The sequence below is a fragment of the Prunus persica genome, chromosome G2, assembly GCF_000346465.2.
Source record: "Prunus persica cultivar Lovell chromosome G2, Prunus_persica_NCBIv2, whole genome shotgun sequence".
Lineage (NCBI taxonomy): Eukaryota > Viridiplantae > Streptophyta > Magnoliopsida > Rosales > Rosaceae > Prunus > Prunus persica.
This window is the reverse complement of record NC_034010.1, coordinates 23,293,703-23,312,224: the sequence shown is the minus strand read 5'-3', so window position 1 is coordinate 23,312,224 and position 18,522 is coordinate 23,293,703. Positions and strand designations below refer to the sequence as shown.

General features: G+C 35.7%; 1 protein-coding gene across 1 annotated transcript; it reads right to left on the bottom strand.

Annotated features, from left to right (window-relative positions):
* On the bottom strand, nucleotides 9,414–13,598 carry LOC18786472 (rho GTPase-activating protein 3). Its single transcript, XM_007218988.2, has 5 exons — nucleotides 12,649–13,598; nucleotides 11,329–11,449; nucleotides 11,109–11,228; nucleotides 10,552–10,782; nucleotides 9,414–9,944 (listed from the first exon to the last, which is right to left on the bottom strand). Exons 1-5 carry the CDS (start codon nucleotides 13,155–13,157, stop codon nucleotides 9,414–9,416), a joined length of 1,512 nt encoding a protein of 503 aa, XP_007219050.2. The 5' UTR covers nucleotides 13,158–13,598.

Genomic DNA, 18,522 nt, shown 5'->3' with positions numbered 1-18,522 from the left:
GCCAGATGCCAAATACTGGAGGGAGAGATTATAGAAACCCCCAAAATTAAAGTTTGTCTTTGTTTAGGAACCCTAGCCGCTCTCTCCTTTTGTGAGTCCCAAAGAAAAACTCCATAGAAGGGAGATGAAGCGTCATTGCCCCTCCCCCCCCTCCTCTCTCCTCACATTTTTCTTATAGGTTAGTGAATAAGTCTACTAGGGTGTTTTGAATAAAAAGCCTTTTGTGGTGATTTCTTCTTGGCATGCTCAAATTGAAGTTCCCCATCACCCCTTTTAGTCGTTCTCCAACTAATCATTCTCCCAAAATTCACTCTCTAACACTGCTCATATATTCTCTAAATTTGGGCCTACATCGTCTTCGACGAAGGTTGCTACAAATCACCCAATTGTTCTTTATCAAGGTATTTGTTTGTTGTTAGGTGTAGGTAGCTCGCTGGAAACCATGTTTTCCCCATATCTGTTATGGATGCGGTGGTGGGTGTGGCTGTGACGACACTTCTTCAGGTGGTGGTGATGGTAGGGTTCATTTAGGCTCATGAGTTTGTTTAGAGTTTTAGTTATGTTGGTTATGTAGGCATTGTTTGAACTTATAGTTAATTGTGGTGATGTGAGCTAGTAGTTTTAGTGCAGCTTTTGTCCACTTTAGTTTTGTTTTTAACATGTTAGTTTGTTGCCCTCCTGGGATTGGTACTTTAGATGTTATGTTGATGTCTTTGATTGTACTGTTGACATACAACATCTCAGTTACAATATGACATAATAATAATAAATAAATAAAAGGATACATACTGTAAATGAAGCCATCCCAATTACAATATAACATATGTATATGTAAAACTTCTCCAGTAACCTAAGCTAATAGAAAAGCTGAAAATAACTTTTCTATAACCCTTTTCAACTGCCACAATTTCCCTGAATCTAGTCCAATGACATCAATGACAAAAACTAGTCACTAACTGGCATGATTCTCTGGAAGAGACTAAAAACACCTAGCAAATTCAACCAAGTTTTTTGATTTATGAGAAAAAAAATACAAAAAACTCATAGAGTTCATGGACTTTATTGTCTAAACCAAAACAAAAAAGCTAAAACAAAGCTAGCAAAAGGAAAATCAACCGCAACTTCGGGACATGACATAGAGCGTCATCTAGTTACTTTAAGGCCTTAACACACCAATGAGCAGTGGATCTACCATGACCAAGCCACAAGAGAAACCTGTCGCAAGATGAGGCACAACTCCTCAATTCATGAAACTACTTTTGACATGATGCAAATGTGTGCTTGGGGAAAGCTATAGACCTCTTTGCCCACTTTTTATTTTTTTTATTTTTTTTCATTATGCAAAGCTTTATGATAATTGAAATCGTTCATTCTCAAGATCATTATTTAAGGATCATTCTTGTAAAAAAGCAATAAAAAGGAAACGGTTTAGCTATGTAATTAACAATGTAATAATTCAATGTTTAATCAGAAACATTAATATTGTGTTTGTCTATTAAGTGATAACAGTTAGATGACTAAAATTTTTTTCTGATATTATTATATCATATATGTATTAGGTTGTTGGGTTGAATGTACAATTTTAACTTTAACAGCCGAGACAAGCACTGACACATGTATACGATGCTTCTCTCTCTTTATCGTTTTTCCAGAATTTTTGTGGTCCCTCCACCCTTCGTTTTCCAGTCTCCCGTGCAATTATTTGTTACTTGAATTTACAAAGGTTAACTTATTATTGCACAATTTTACTTTTGCAGTCCGTATTGGTTAAATGTACGAAAAACAAGATCTATTTTTATGTTAATTCTGGCTACGGTTGGGGGCCGGGGGGAAGATGTAGTTCTAGATATGGACCAACAAAGTCGCCAAGAAGATGACCATATGATATCCACAAACTATATTCAGGCAGGAAGATGTAAATTCAGGTAAAACGACGACACTCTAGATCCGACATGCATAAAACCACACACAGTATTGTCTCTGTCTCTCTCTCACACACATACACACACATATCTAGGCCTGATAGTGAAGGATACAAATACATGAAAATTCTTTTAATACATAGAAATTGGTTAAAAAGAACCAGCAAAGCTTCAGGGCCATATCTACAGTGATGGAATTATATCAAAAGGGCAACTGCACATGCATAACGTACGCTTTAGGGCCCAGATTATATCTTTTTCCTGTTTGGTCTTTTAATGTGTCCCTGTTTTTTCCCCTCAATAAGTTGAAAAGTTTATATATAAAACTCACTGCCTCCCTTTTCAGATAAAAGGTTTTAATTTAGAAAAACTCCATCACCGAAGAACCAACAATCGGAATTACTTAGAGAACTTAATAAATTGACATTTCGGATCATGAAACGAATCAAAATGAGTAGTTCATGTGCCGTATTACATTTTGTAGAAAGTACTTACAAGCGTTTGTGTTCTAAAAAGATTGCCTAACATAAACAAGCATGAATATTATTACGTACATTTTTCATAATATTTAACTTCATTTTGTGCATCAAATTATAAAACGAAAAATTCATTACTTAAAACTAATTTTTCTCGACATTTTCTAATAATCCATAACTCATCATTTAGTCTATTACTCTTTGTTCGGAAGCTTATCATATATAAAGTAGAACAATGATGGATTCAAGATTTGAAAGCTGGTTGGACACAACTTGGTTTTGAAGTTTTTTTAATCTATTTTACTGGGAATCATTGCATTTGTTAAACTAAACTAATTTACTTTACACACGCACTGACGCACACGTGAGTGATTAGTGGGTGATTGATAAACTAATTTACAAGTATGTCTCTTGAAGTGACAGACTTAATATATTTATTTATTTTTGGATTCTGACAGACTTAATTAAGCATGTTGATCTTGTGCCTAATTCTTGTATTTAACTGTTCCATTATTTAATATGAAACTTAACCTCGTATGCTCAAGCCCCACCAATAAACAAAATGACACGTACGTTCGAGAACCACACGCAACTACATTATTTATTTAATTGTTTTCTGAGAAAGAAACAAAGAAGAAAATCTTTATTTAATTGTTCTTCAGATTATATCAGATTGCTGCGGTGTTCATCTGCAAATCTTCTCCAAAATAAATTTATACAATCATCTGTGTATCTGTTGGATAATCACTCAAATTGTTACCCACGAACCAGAACACCTCAGTAATAATTCCATTTTGAACTTCTTGTTGAATATCAAAGTCTTTTGAGTTTGTTTGATTCGCGGAACGAATTTTTTTGAGAATGAAACTCTCGTAGATTATTTTTTATTTTTCTTTCTTATGAGAAATTCAGGTAAATTACAGATGGATCGTGTAGTTGGAAGGGGGGCTTAATTTGTCCATTGCAGATGAGGACACGTAAATAATTGGACAAGTTTAATCGACATGTGGGCAATGCCTTAGCAATCAGACAGAACCCTTTGAGCCTGCCAACTCAACTACCATGCAAGAAGTTGAGCTACCCATCTTTTTTAGCTATAGGCAGAAATTAAAACTTGATATATATAGTTGATATTGGTAGGGGCCATACAAGCATTTAGTAGCTAGGCCTAGGAGGAATTCATATATTTTTCATAAAAAAATCTGCGGAAAAATAAAAAATCTGAAATTATAGTGTTGACATGTCACATGCTCGTCATTGTATGCTTGAACAGAAGGAGACCAATCATCATAATGATTTATAAATGAAATGCACTATTAATAAAGAGACACTTGGATCTTCCAAGTACGTACTACGCCCGATGGGGATGAAATTGCCTACCCTATTTATGAAAGGAAAATGAACCCAATTATTGTTTGCTAAGATAGAGAAATGGGTCTAATACAGTTAAAAAGGGTCTTAATTTTAAAAAGTATAAAAAAATGAGTTTGAGAAATGAACCCATTTCTCTATGGTTTAGACTATCGCTTATACTTTAAAATAAAAAAAAACGATGTGTCACATTTTTATTAGGGTCTTATAAAAATTCATAAGACCTATTAATCTAGGTAATTGTATTGTTTTTACTCGTAGAGAGTCAAATTAAGCGGCGCATAAGTTAGTTAAGTTTGCTTTAACTTGTGTGTATCTTGTAAAGTGGATTGAGGTGCCCTTGGCTTTATTGAGGATGTCTTTATGCTTTGAATTTTAGTTACAAATAAAGTCCCCTCATACCGTCAAGGTTTCCAATTTTTTTTTTATTTTTAAAAATTTGATATGCATATGTCTCAAATACTAACATCCATATATATCTTTGTATCACTGTCTAGTGTCCATTTGGTTTTTAATTTGGTGCGACAAATTAATATATGTTAGAGCAAAGTAATCAAAGCAGAATTGACGTATTTTAATGGGTGGAAAATTTTAACCAATAAGATTTTACAGCACGAGGAAAAATCTGCTAATATATATAATACTGAGTTGGATGCTTACTAATGTTGCTTATTATATTAATTTCAATGGTGGCTTTCATCATGATCAAATCAAGATTTGGTGACTGGTTTTATCCATGTTCGTAGTATAAAATCGAAAGTGCCGTACAACTTAAGAAAGTTGCTGGCAGTATGTTTATTATTATTAATACTTTCAATGGTGGCATTGAAAGGCACTGCATATAAATAAATAAATAAATAAAAGAGTTTAACCATGAACTGAAAAACTAGCACAGTGCCACATGGTAAACGTTTATTCCATTTCTTTTTACATTTAAATATAAAATCGTCAGAAAATTAATTTTTATTGATTAGGTAGCGTTTGTCAGAGACTCTAAAACTATGTTTTATATATGGTTACTTTCAATGATTATTTTTATATGCGACATTATTCTGCAATGTATTTCAATTATGATAATCGTCTTTTTAAAATGTTCCTTAAAGAATATCATTGTGAAAATTTGGTCAAATCAATAATTTTGCGGACAATAGAGTTTATCTGCTAAAATGAAATTATAATAAAAAGACTAAACAATTTTCGATTTGGTTTTTTTTTTTAATTATGCATATAAAAACAACATAAAAAATAAATTATTTTGATCGTTAGAACGCAAATTGAATATAGAGTTTATATATACTCGAACGTTTTCAATTACTTAACTCTCCTATATATTTATTTTCTTCTTTCTCTTTCTCAATAGCTTTAATCCGTACATATTATGGTACCTATTGTAATGTCAAGCAGCAACTTATAGGTAGAGCTGTATTTGATCTTTCTTTTCATTTCGTTTTCATAATTATTCCTATTGTAGCTCTCTGCTCACATGCTGAAATTGTGCGCGCAAGCTCTCTCTAGCAACGTTTTCCAGTAGATGGAAGAGTTGCTTTTTGCGAAAATAAAATCAGAGCATGCCTTGATGCAGCAAATTAAGAAAGAAAATAACAGAAAACAAAACACAAAAACCATTTTAAAGAAAAATACAAAACGTCATTTCCAGGATATTGATATGAATTTCGATTAGACGACCAGCAGCGACAAGTTCACTGAGAGGAACATGCATGCAGCCTGCAGCCTAGCTAATAGCTATTTCTTCATCCCATGCCAAGTTGCCAACCAAGGAATTAATTTTATGGAACAGAGATATTGTGCATATATTTATTGTTTCATTCATGGTTTGAATTTTTATTTATTTATAGAGTTTTTTATTTTTTTAAAAACGATAATATATTAAATTCATATCACTAAATTCATGATTTTATCTTAACCAGTGTGTATATATATATAGGTATTCTTTTATATATATATATATATATGAAGGATGGCCAAATTGTGGACACTTTTAGGGATCGATAGGCTTTGTTTGTCATGTCCAATCAAAATAGGACCACCACGATAGTACTAAAAATATAAATATATGCATTCCTTTAAAAAGGATGCCACTTTCGTATCATGCCATCAAACAAATACCATAATTACATGTGCAATATAACATTCTATAGCTAGATCTAGCTAACCCTAAACAAATACCATAATTGATTAGGACGACATCGTTTTCTATGGTAAGTTAAGGGTCCGTTGATTAATGTTTTTGGGATCCCATTTTCATTTTTCATTTCTGTTTTTCACCAAAAACGCATTTGGTGCTTTGTTTTTGCAAACTTCGAAATCGACTTCTGAAAACGAATCCAAACTTATGCACAAAAGTTGAAAGCAACATGAATTCAATAACACAATGATGCGTCATATTTTGGGTCGATGGGTCAACTTCTGTGAAAACAAAAACATGAATTCAACTTCTAGGTCGATGGGTCATATTTTGGCTTGGGGGAATTTGGGTGCCAAGAAATGAAGGTGGGGTTTTGGGTGGGGGGAGGGTTGTGGGGCTGTGGGTAAGGGAGGGAGTGTGAGAGGGTGTGGGTTGAGAGAGGAGGAGGAGGAGGTGGGGGGAGGATGGGTGGGGTGGGGTGGTGTTGTTGGGGGTTGTTGAGGATGTGGTTCAGAAAAAGGGGAGGGTTGTGGGGTAAGGGAGGGTAAGGGAAGGAGTGTGAGAGGGTGTGGGGAGAAAAGGGGGGGTGGGGGTAGGGTGGGTGGTGGTTGTGAGGATGTGGTTCAGAGAAGGGGTTTTGGGAGAGGGAGGGGGGGTTGAGAGAGAGAGAGAGAGAGGCGATGGCGTCTCCGATAGCAAAAAAACTTACATGTAACAAGGATATCAATGTTTTGCTATCCTCGACCAATAACACAATGATACGTGCAAAAGTTATGCTAAGTGTCATTGCATTATTGACCGGGAATAGCAAAAAGTGTTATACTCGTTACATGAGAGTTTCTCTCATGAAATAGGGGAGGGGGATGGTGTAGTGTGGTTGGGTTTCTTTTTAAATAAAAATATAAATCTTTTGTTTTCATTTGATTTTTTAAAACTTTTTTAATTAATTAGAATGTTCATAAAAGATTTATCTATATTTTTGTTTCCTTTTTTTTTTCTTTCAATTCCATAATTCCATGAAAAGTAGCTCACATAGATTATATGGTGTATTTTTATTAGAATTATACATTCTTTGTCTAGGTTTTTTTATTAGAAAATATTCTTAGAAAACATTATCCGAAAACGTTACCAGACGGGCCTAAGTGTTTTTCACACTCCACTTTTCATTTAATTAGTTGATTTTTGTCTCTACTTATTCATTGGATTTTGTTATTCAGTTTAGCCAGGCACATATGGGACAATTGGTAGAGTCCCTTTCCTGCTCTCTATCTCTCCTTGCCAATGAAAACATTGACAATGAAGTTAATTAAAACACCGAACAATTATATATTGAGGACGCTATCGATCATAAACACAGTGGCTACATACACTCACTTCCTTGTCACCATAATTAATTATAATTGGATTGGAAGTTGCCATGTTGATCAGTATAGTAGACGACACCCAAATGGGGACAGCTTCCCACCTGATTGAGTTTGCTTGTGAACAAGATAATATCCCCTCTTAACCACCGCTCTAGAATATCATTGATTATTCCAAAACAAATCCAATCAGCACCACTCCTTCTGAGATGAGTCTGATAAATAAATACCCTTCAATTCAGTTGGGAAAAAGGAAGGTAGTGCATGAAGCCTAAAAGCGGGCAATTAGATGGCACAGAGGAAAAGGGTCAAGGAACGAGGGAAAATGGTGACCGAAGAAGAGTTACCAGACCGAGCAAGAGTAACTACGTATCAACAAACCAACCAGTCATTCATGCATGAATCGTCTTTTTCATCATCATATTCTGCTACGGTATAACATTGAAGTAGGACCTATGTTATTTATTCGTATACCTGCCATTGCCATATTTTGGTTGTAGTTCATTCCCAACTAATAATTTTATAAGGGAGTGTACTGTGTATACACAACCTTTAATGAAGAAGGTACATTCCAAAGGCATTAAAAAGAAAAAAGAAACTTAACCTAATGTGTATTTTCGTTGCCATTCTTAATACTTAATATGTGTTCATATACATAATTATGGTTAACTTTTTTCTTTGTATTTATGATACTATACTTATGCATATGAACGCATCTCGGGTGTTGAGAATAAGTGAAGATACACTTTGAGTTAAAGTAATGAAAAAACAAATACTCTTGAAAAAAATAATGGCATCTAAGAAATTAGGATCTGGAATGGAACATTAGTATTTTGTATTTAGAGAGAGCCAGGCCACACAATCGCCTTTGTTCTATCTTTTTTTATATACTTTATCGACATTTTGATTTAATAATTATGTTTATACCTAATAATTCTATATATATATAATGAAAGATCATTTCAAACTTATGACATAGACAAAAAGAACTGTTAAGGTAGGATCCATGATATTTTTGAAATCTAAAAACTTGTTTCCATGCAGGAGGATTTGTGAGGAGGAAAGATTGGGTTTTGGAGTTGCATGCAAAGGGTCTATTATTTGTACGGGAATTAAGAGATATCTTAATCGAGGGCCTAAAACCACTAATATCGATTGTGACCACTGACTGCCTATGGTTAATGTTAGCAACGACAATCAAAATCTATATAACTATATTAACTAGTAGATCCTGAGGCTTCTTTCCATCTTTCCCTTTTGCAATGAAAACTTGAAAGGAAATAGGCCTGAGTGTCAAAGTCACTTGAAATGAGAATAAATTCAAAGTTACGTTAGGTTAGTGCGCATTGAACTCATCACAAGAATATATATCGTATAAGTAAAAAAAGGTGTGTGCCTAAGTTTTGATTAAAAGAATATAATATATAATAATCAATGAGTTGAATTCATACCCACGATTTTTTTAGCGTAATTATGGTTTATACTTTTGCATATTAAAATAAAATAATCATGTCAAAGATTTGGGGAGAGAGGATCAAATACTTAATGTCAAAAAAGATCTTTGCTAAATTACCGACGTCACTTCGCATAATCCAAATCTTAGAGACTACCCCAGTTATTTTCTCTCTGTTTTTTTTCTTTTCTTTTTTTGGTTTCAAAAGGCCTCCTTGTTTTGGGCTCATATACTCCCCCGGGGGGCATGAATGCAACCAATTGCCATTTTGAGCCCAAAAACTAAACCACAAACCCAATCAAATGTGAAGTTTATTGAAGGGTAAACCCATCAAAACTCTCTTCTCTTTTTGTAGTTTAATTTTGTGTGTGTTAAGTGGCATCCTTTCAAGGCTTATTCACTTGTATAAATCTCCAACATTGTTATTAAAAGCACTCAAAGTTATATCCATTTCACTACCCCCCCAAGTTAGTTCCTTCCAATCCTTTTTATCTGACTAGAGAATCAACCAAAAGCCTAACATCTATGCTATAAAAATGTTCACACAAACCAACCACAACCAACATATTATGAACAAATACAGACATCTCTCTCTCTCTCTCTCTCTCTCTCTCTCTCTCTCTCTCTCTCTCTCTCTATACAAAAAAAAAAAAATACAGAGGTCTCTATCTCAAAGAAAAAACTTCAAAATTCTCTCTCCCTAGTATTTACAATCCCAAGATTTTCAGTCTTCTTCGCCGGCTTACTCAACTGAAACACCGGGTGGCTGCACAGCTTCCGCACTCCTTTCCTCAAACTTAACCAGTCTCCAGCTTCATATCCACTTCTACATCCATTTTCGGAACAATCGAGTTCATACTTAGTAGACATGCTGCTGTGTGAATTGGACTCGAGTTCATCTTCCCCGTCACTTAATACCGGAGAGCACCACAGTTTCTCATCAATGTCAGCTTTCGGGCTGTCCAAACTGGTAGTCCTGAATGAGATATCATCAACAGGTCCCTTGGGGGCACAGGAATTTAGATTCTGCCCAAAGGATTCACCCATGAATGAATACACAGTGTCACTGTTGTGGTTGGGAGATTTCAAGCTTGGTGAATGCAGTGTAGCCTCTGCAGCTGATTCCTCTCGCTCACGCAGGATTTTTAAAATCAGTGTCTTCAGGAAATTCATAACTTGCACTGCATGTATCAATGCAGTTAAAGGATCTGCCATCTGCAGCAACAATTCTAGTTTAGTCTATAGCAAACCTTATATTTGTTTGTGAACAAAGAGGATTGTCTTATGGTCATTACAACCACAATTACCCCCAGTAAAGAGAACTGTGCAACAATGAAGCCCTGCTAGAATAAACTTGGCTAAGTTTTATAAAACAATGAACCATTGTCAGATCCAAGTCATAGCCAAGGATCAACAATCTTTTGATGTTATGGATTGACTCATCTTTTAGTAGGTGGGCCTGATAAACCCCAAAATCCAGGCCTACACTTGACCTAGGTATCAGGTAATCAACAAGGTATTATTGTGGGAGACCAACTAGGGCCTTCCATCTAAAATGTGTTGTCCTGAGTCCTGGCCAACTTGGCCCACCTTGGGGGCAAAGGAACAACAACATTTCATTTCATCTTTCCAAGGACATTGATACTGGTAGATATCATCCGCAGCAGTTCTTACTTTAAAGCTATAACAACCATCAGGCTTGACCATAACTCAAAATGGAGAGAGTTTCAAAGAAAAATTGAGGCAAACAACATATAGCAACCAGAGACATTTCACATGTAAAACAACAATACACAACCATTTTAAATCAAAGGCTACCAACCTCAGTCATGTTCGGTGCAAAAACCATAGCAATGTTGCGTGCATTCATCTTGTTGTGCTGTTCATTCTGCGCAACATCTGCCATCAGATTGATGGCCCAATCAAGCAGTGAAGCTTCTGTTGGAGGAAGTGTCTTCACCAGTCTTGTGCAGTCATCTTCTGTGTTGCAGCGCAGCACCTGTTCTGGTGTGAGTGGATCAAGTACCCTTGAAGGAAGCTCTCTAAACCATGCCTGAAAGGTTTAAGAAGGGGAGAGGGGTGGGGGGGAGCACCCATTAGTAAAAGGAGGAAGAAGAAGTTGACAACCAAAAGAAAGAAAAGGAAGAGGAGCACAAACCCAAAGTTAAAAAAATAATTTTAGATATCATAAATGAAAGGTTTAATTCAAGAGGGTTTATTTAAGATCAAGAATTTGAAAGATTGAAGGAAAAACTGGAAGTCCACTAACATTTTTAACAATACAAAACATTCTGAAGAAGGAGCCAGTGGCTATATATTTCAAAATGTATACAAACGCATAATAGAGGAGTTTTTCTTAGAAATGCCAAATATATTTACCTTTATCAAACCTGCCAAACAATGAACATCAATTCCATGCGGGACTACACCTTTGTTCAATTGGTCCCGAACACGCTCTTCCTGGCCATTTTCAGCATTTATTCTGAATATTCCTTCTGCCTTTAACCAGGAGGAGAATGAAATAACACCACATGTTTTGTCAGAGGTGCAAAGAAACATACAAGTAAAACTTGGCTACTAATTCAGAAACCAAACTTACTTTAAGGCCTCCTCCTGAATACAATCGCTTTTGCATCATAAGAAGTATTGTAGGCACACTGTTTCCTTTATTATCATAAGAACACTGCATTGACTTGGCAGAGACTCCAAACACACTTGCACTGGATGAAAAGAAGCGTATCCCATTAGTCCTTAGTCAAATAGAATGGTACAGGAACATTGATGTTAGGACTCAAGGAAATGATGTAAGACATATATTCAAACTGCTGAAACAGAAACTCCCATCTGCCAGACCCACATATATGTTTCCCAAATCTACCTTCAGATAGTTTTTTAGTACAATCTACTCACGAAAACAAAAAGAATAAAAACTAACAATTTTTTTTTCCACCCTATGCAAATCCATTTGCACAATAAGATGTTTTTAACAATCTTCGCTACTGCAAACCGAACAGACCAAATGGTTTCCTTTGATAATTAGAATCACTCCACCCATCGCTATAGAAACAAAATGAAAGACAATAAATCCCTTCCATGTTACATTCCCTTATCTGCCTAAGTGCCTACCAACACTTTCAATCAAGTTCAAGGCAGAATAGCAAAAGCTATGATATGGCAGGAAGCACAAATTATAAGCACTAAAAAGGTGAAACAATCTCATTAGGTCAGAATCAAATCATCCTTCCCTCTCTAAATTCCCTCCCCAAATATGAACTTAAATTAAATCAGTATCCTCAGACAATTTTCATTAAGTACAGGGGAACTCTGTTCTTGAGGAGATCAGTTAAGGCGGTAATGGTTGTGATTGTGACGAACACAAAGAAGGGGATTCACAACCTTGGTCAAGACTCAAGCCAATTGTGTTTATAAAAAATAAAAAACCATTTAAAGTAAGCCACTTGGTTAATTTGTCTTTCAGGGGAACCCCAGAATCAGAAAGACCAATTTTGACAAGCCAACCAGACATAAAATTGCGGAGTTTCAAAAGAGAAGCCAAAACAAGACCGGAAATCACAGAAACTGATTTAGAAGTCTACAAGAGAACAACATAATGCCATTAATTTTTCAATTTCATTATTAAAAGCAAAGTAGCAAGTAAGAAAAACACCCCCACAAACACACACATAAAATCCAAGTATGAATGAACTTGAATCTGTCAAAGTTTTCAAATTCAGACAACTGGTACTTCAAACCAACCCAAAGGCCCAAAATTTCCAGATAACCAAGTCAATTCATAAATTCCACAAATTCATCCTCAACCAATTATTTAAACAAATAATAATTATTATTATAAATTTAAAAAAAGAAAAAAGAAAAAAAGAAGAAGGCAAAATTGCAAAAAGATCAAAGGAGCTCTCACCTGGCACTAGGCGCCTTCCTGGGGACCTCAGGCTCAAGCTCAGTGGGCAAACCCAGAAACCCATTAAACCTGTCAAATGTGACATGCGAAACATGCCTCACCTCAGTAGGAGAACTGATATCGATAGAGGAAGCCACGTCATCCCTCTCCACACTGCAAGTTATCAAAGACTTCCTCAGAGCAGCCACCAAAATGTCCAGTACAGCAAACTGGTTTTGCTGCTGGTGACCATTATGAGCATGAAAGTCTCGACCTTTATTGCTCCCATGGGCTCTACTTGTGGGATAAAGAAATGGGGCCGACATGGGATTGTTTTGAACCTCATCTTCATAACCCAAGTCCTCATATTCCAGCTCTTCCATCTCCTCTTCCTCTTCTTCTTCTTCTTCTTCATCTTCTCCATCAACGTCTTTGTTGTTATGGTGGTGGGAAAATGGGCTCGGAGGGGCAATGTTGAACTCAGTGAGTCCAACGAGATGGCAAGATTTGGATCGGAAGAGCCGGGCCATTCTGCTTTCTAAACTAAAATAATAAAACCAATGAACCCAACAACTAATGTGTGATAATAAAAGCCTAAAGTCTAAAACAGAGTGAAAGTTAAAAGACAACAGAGAGAGTGTGTGTTCGTAGAATATAAAAATGAAATGGGGGTTGGGTATTTAGAGAGAGGGTGAGGAGGAGGAGAGGTGGGTTTGGTGGTGACTAAGAGGTGGAAAGAGGGTTGCTTGGAAGAGGGGGATGAGTGATTATTATTGGGTTTTGGGTTGAAAGTTGAAGAGGGAGGGTGTGGTGGTGGTGAGGGTGATTGAGACTTTTTGCTTTTTCTTCTTGTTCGAGTGATTTGCATCTCTTATTTTTCTTGCGTATTTGAGCTTTGAGAGAGAGAGAGAAGAGAGAGAGAGAGAGAGAGAGAGAGGTGACAAATGACTACGAGACAACCAGATATGAGAGTGAGTGTGTGCCTTGGAAGTTACTCAAGTGAAAGTTAAAATTCATTAAACAATGATACAGATGTTGAACAAGGAAGGCGTGAAGATGGGTGGAGGGGCCATTGCTGTGTGTGTGTGAAGAAGCTATCCATTTGAAAGAATCACTTTATGGATAATTCTAGTACAAATTAAATGTCTAGTGTGTTTAAGATAACATTATGTTGGTTTGTATAATCCGACCAAATAAGAGGCACACATACTATTACTAGCTATAGAGGTTGGTATGAGTTGGTAGATTTCATTTCATTGTGCCTCAATTCCATCAACCAACAATTTTATATTTCCCTCACCTTAATTACTATTTTAAAATCCAATTTCAATTAGAGATTAGTATAAAAGGGAGTATAAGTGGACAAAAGAGAAATAAAAAAATCAGCTCTCTAAATTAATAGTTTAATATTAATAATCATGCCTCAATTCCATCAATCAACAACTTATTTCTTAACATTATATTTCCAAAACTATGTCATATTGATCACTTCTATCAGCATTTGTTGTGCCTTGATCACACTCGTTAGCGAAAATCTATATTCTCCTTGATTACGATAATTGATTTTTCCATAAATTAACATTAACAATGTTATGTTAAATCTAGTTTGAAATTGTGAAGTGTAATTAAGGAAGTTCATGGCCTTTGGCCAAATGTTGTATAAATAAAACAAGTATACATGGTATATTAGAAACGTTATCCATAAATTCCACGTGCTTAAGAGGCTTGTGGTACAATTTTCTTTTTGACCTAGGATGTCCCATCATCCACTCTATACGACCATCTTCTTAGCTCAATCAAACGTTCCAAATAATTGGATGAAAAAACTGTTCACTATTCACGTTTGGTGTTGGGAATTGGCAAAGTATGGATCTTTTTTTGGTGGGATAATGAAACAAAGCTTTGGAATTGATGCTTTGGATTTATTTGAGTATCTGAAAAGGAAAATGCTAGGGAGACCAACTTTAGATACCAACTTGTGTACCAACTCTCTAATAGAGTGTGGGACCCATTGTATTGGTGGGCTCCACCTCTATTAGAGAGTTGGTACACAAGTTGGTATCTAAAGTTGGTCTCCCTAGCATGACCCATCTGAAAATGGCGTGTCGTCTGGCTGTTTTTGAATTTTGCAAGACAACCCCCATACCAGTCACGTGGCCACATGCCATGTTCCATTCTTATTCCAAACCTACTAATAATAATAATAATAATACCTTGGTGTTGTGGGTTAATGAGTACTTTACACCAACATTAAACAAAAAATCAGGTTTAAACAAAATTAAGTTCAAGCATATGAGGCTAGTCATAAAGACTTCAGTACTTGATGGACTTAGTTTTCAAGCAAGTACGTAACTTAAATTTAACCTAAGATCTTCTTTTGACTGATGAATAAATAAACCTTAATAAAATGTTTCCGTTGTTAAGACTTTTCTCAATTACGAATGATTATTTAGTCTAGTAAAACATTAGTGTCTCCGTCTTATTGAAAAAAATCTCGAGTTCAAATCACGTAGTTAACTTCTTCTAAACAAGAAAAACTCTCCCGTCTATTTTTGTTGTATTGCCTAAATTATTTTTGGGGTGATACACCCCAAGTGAAAGCCCATGGTTTGGTCCATAAAGCATATGGTGTGGCCTGAGTATGGGGTAAGTCTTATTAAATGCAAATTGCGGAAAACGGTGTGGCACGTGAACAAGCCCATGCATGTCATGCAAATGCAGGCATCTGTCATTACTGTGTTACCGCAGGATATTGATCCAATCCAACGGTGGGCCTTGCATGGTCCCCACCACCAATCCAATGGCTTTCACATGTGTTGTTGCTTCTCACAGTTTTGTTTTGTCACAGCCTTTGTTCATCACAAGTGTCCATCTCCCATCGGTGCATAGCAATATATATTATTATATATTTTTGTATATTATTATATGCGTTTATTAACAGACAAACCTCTTCATATTCATAATCAAGTTTCCAGATTAGCAAAAGTTTATGCTTGCGTTTTAAATTTTAATTCTCAAGATATATATTTAATTTCCAGAAGTGGGGTAAATTCTGTACTGGAACTGTGGGCCTGTAAACTATGAACAAAGGCCTTTAAGACGATCTGCCATTTCAAGCAAGTTTATGTACCTCATACATATATGCCCAAAAAATATTATGTGATATAAGTGCTTATGTGAGTTAAGTCGATTGGCCAAAGTAGAGTATCTGTCGTTGATCGTACGCTTGAGTTTAATCCTCCTCCGTATAATGCATAATGATTATTACTATGATTGATCCAAGCTAACAGTCCACCAAACTGTCCTTACTATATTAATTGAAAGTGCGAATCATATGCTTGTTTTTAAAGCATATTAATTTGGAAAGGAGGTGGAGGAAGCTCATGCAAAAAGAAACAGTACATAAAGAAAGGAATGAAAAAGAAGTGAAGAGGAGGAAGCATATACTATATTTCTGGTCCTGCTGTGTTGTGTGTGCGTTGCTGCGTTGCTTTCAAGCTACTCAAAGAATCTGATCGAGTTGATCATCCACTGCCGGCTGACCTAATTTGTAAGGTCATATATTCATATGACCAATATTAGGTGAAAGTTTGTGTAATGGCTTATCTCAATTGAACCACAACAACTCGAATGATCTTTCTTAACAAATCGTCCTCTATATTAATTAAACCTTAAGATAATTAGAAATGAATTCAACTCATTCCTTCATATATCTTTGGATTTTTTAAGTTATAAGTTTCTTCTTATATTCAAATGCATATAAGGAAAAGTATGGTTAGGTTGTTGCTTTATCATAATCTTCATTATGCGTGGGTGGATGAGATTTTTTAAATAAAAAATGCACATGTTCTTTATAGGGTTTTATCCAACAATGTATTTTGCCGATCGAAACAGTATAAACTTTAGGACTTAAGTTCTAATGGGCTTCCATGCCCACCTGTAATGTAATTTTTTATCTTTGCTGAGATTGCTCGTGCACTAAGCTATGTTTGGATAGTGTCTGCAGTCTCAGCACTCTGCTTGCTACTTTCAAATTTCTCCTGTTTCCCGTTTTGGGTTTAATGAATTTATCTTTGACCAAAAAAAAAATAAAAAAAATCCCGCATTTAAAAAATAACATATCCTAGAGTGGTTGTTCTTAAACATCCTTCCTTTAAAAGCTGATTTTTACAGACAAATTCTATTATAAGTTCTCAACAATTGATATCATACTCTATGTTTCACCACGCAATTATGTTCAAATCGACGGAAGGGGCGACCTACTGGCACATGCTAATGTTAGGATTTTCTGGAGCCCAATTTGATCGCTGACGGATGAACAGGAAGACTGAAGTTAGTTTGACCAGCAATAAGCCATATATGATCAATTTTGTAACTGGTCTGCCATTAATTATACAAGTCTTCCTAATGGATCAACCGCTTTTAGACCGTACAACTTGAACTGGGTTCATAGAAGCCCAAGTTTTGAAATCCAAGACCAAGTTAATTTTGGACCCATCTATTGCCCCAAAATTTTGAACCAAAATCACATAAGCAAGTATTGACCCAACCCCAAGAAAAAACCACATAAGCGAGGATTTATCTCGACTGGTCAGGGAGTGGCCGAGAAAACCATCTGACCATTTAGGCCGGTCAAACAAAATTTATTGGAGCAGTTTGGTTATTTTTTATACTAAATTAATAATCTTGAATTGAATCGAATCAACTATTAATAGGGAGTGGCCGAGAAAACCATCTGATCACAGGGGTCCAAGAGATTATGGTCACCCGTCGTTGGATGTAACATTCAACGGTTTAAAAAAGTTTTTTAAAAGAAGTGCAAGAGTGAGTGAACCGTTGAATTTACATCCAACGGTGAGTAACCACATTCTCTTGAACTCCTGTGGTCCAAGAGATCGGGACTGTTAGTTGGATTGGCTCAAATTTTTAGGTTATATTTGATGAGCTGAATTGAATTGGATATATTCAATTAAAATAGACATAGATCCAATATGTTGCTTGATGGGCTTAATTGTATCACAGACTGGATATTGGACCTTAGAGCCAAGTCTCAAATAACTACGGCTTTGGAACCCAACTCCAAACTTGGGTTTACAATGAACAAGAGCTCCTCTTCATCTTCGCGAACGCGAGCTCCTCGTCATCTCCCTCAACCTCCTTCGCATCATGTGTTCTATGGTTTTGTCCTCTTCTCTCTACTCTCTCTCCCCCCTCTCCTTTCTCCTGCCATCTCAAATTCTTTGATTCTGTCAAATTCAATCTTGCAATCTCCTGGTATTTGCCTTTCTCATCTTATTCTCTCTTTTTCTTTTTTTTTGGTCATTACTTTTGTGATCTAGGGTTTTCGTGCTGATCTCAGATTGGTGTTTGTGATGCAAATAGGATTTGGTTTTGGGAAATTTGGGTGTCGTTTTGGTCTTGTTTAAGCTCATGATATGGGGTTGATTTGTTTGTTTTATGGGTATTCATGTTGTGTTTGTGTGGTGTGCCATGGCTATTCATGATTTGGGGTTGATTTCTTTTTTCGAAAATGTTCAGATTTTCTTGTGGTGAATCTTTCAAGTTTCATAGCTTCATACAATCGATGTTTTCTTTTGTTTCAGTTTAACTTCTTTTTTTTCCTTATGTTTTGCCATTATGTTTTCCAAAATTTTCAAAATTATTATGTTATCTAGTCCAGTTGAAAGAGTCAAACAAAGTATGGCAAATATTCAGATGTTCATATTCTCATTCTTCTCCAATATAGACGTATTTATACAAGTACAAAGATGTGTTAATCCTAAATAAAATAGGAAATAAATCTCTATCACAATAGGACTAAATAATAATTGATAAGTAACTAAAATTCTAACTAAATAAGGAATCAAACCTTAACTAAATAAGGACTCGCCAACA

Excerpts from the sequence above, each read along its gene's own strand:
- LOC18786472 (XM_007218988.2), bottom strand. The coding sequence starts at position 13,157 with ATGGCCCGGCTCTTCCGATCCAAATCTTGCCATCTCGTTGGACTCACT. Across the intron at positions 11,450-12,648 it reads AGGAAGGCGCCTAGTGCCAG|TGCAAGTGTGTTTGGAGTCT; the intron begins GTGAGAGCTCCT and ends CTTTTCATCCAG. Across the intron at positions 11,229-11,328 it reads ATTCAGGAGGAGGCCTTAAA|GCAGAAGGAATATTCAGAAT; the intron begins GTAAGTTTGGTT and ends TCCTGGTTAAAG.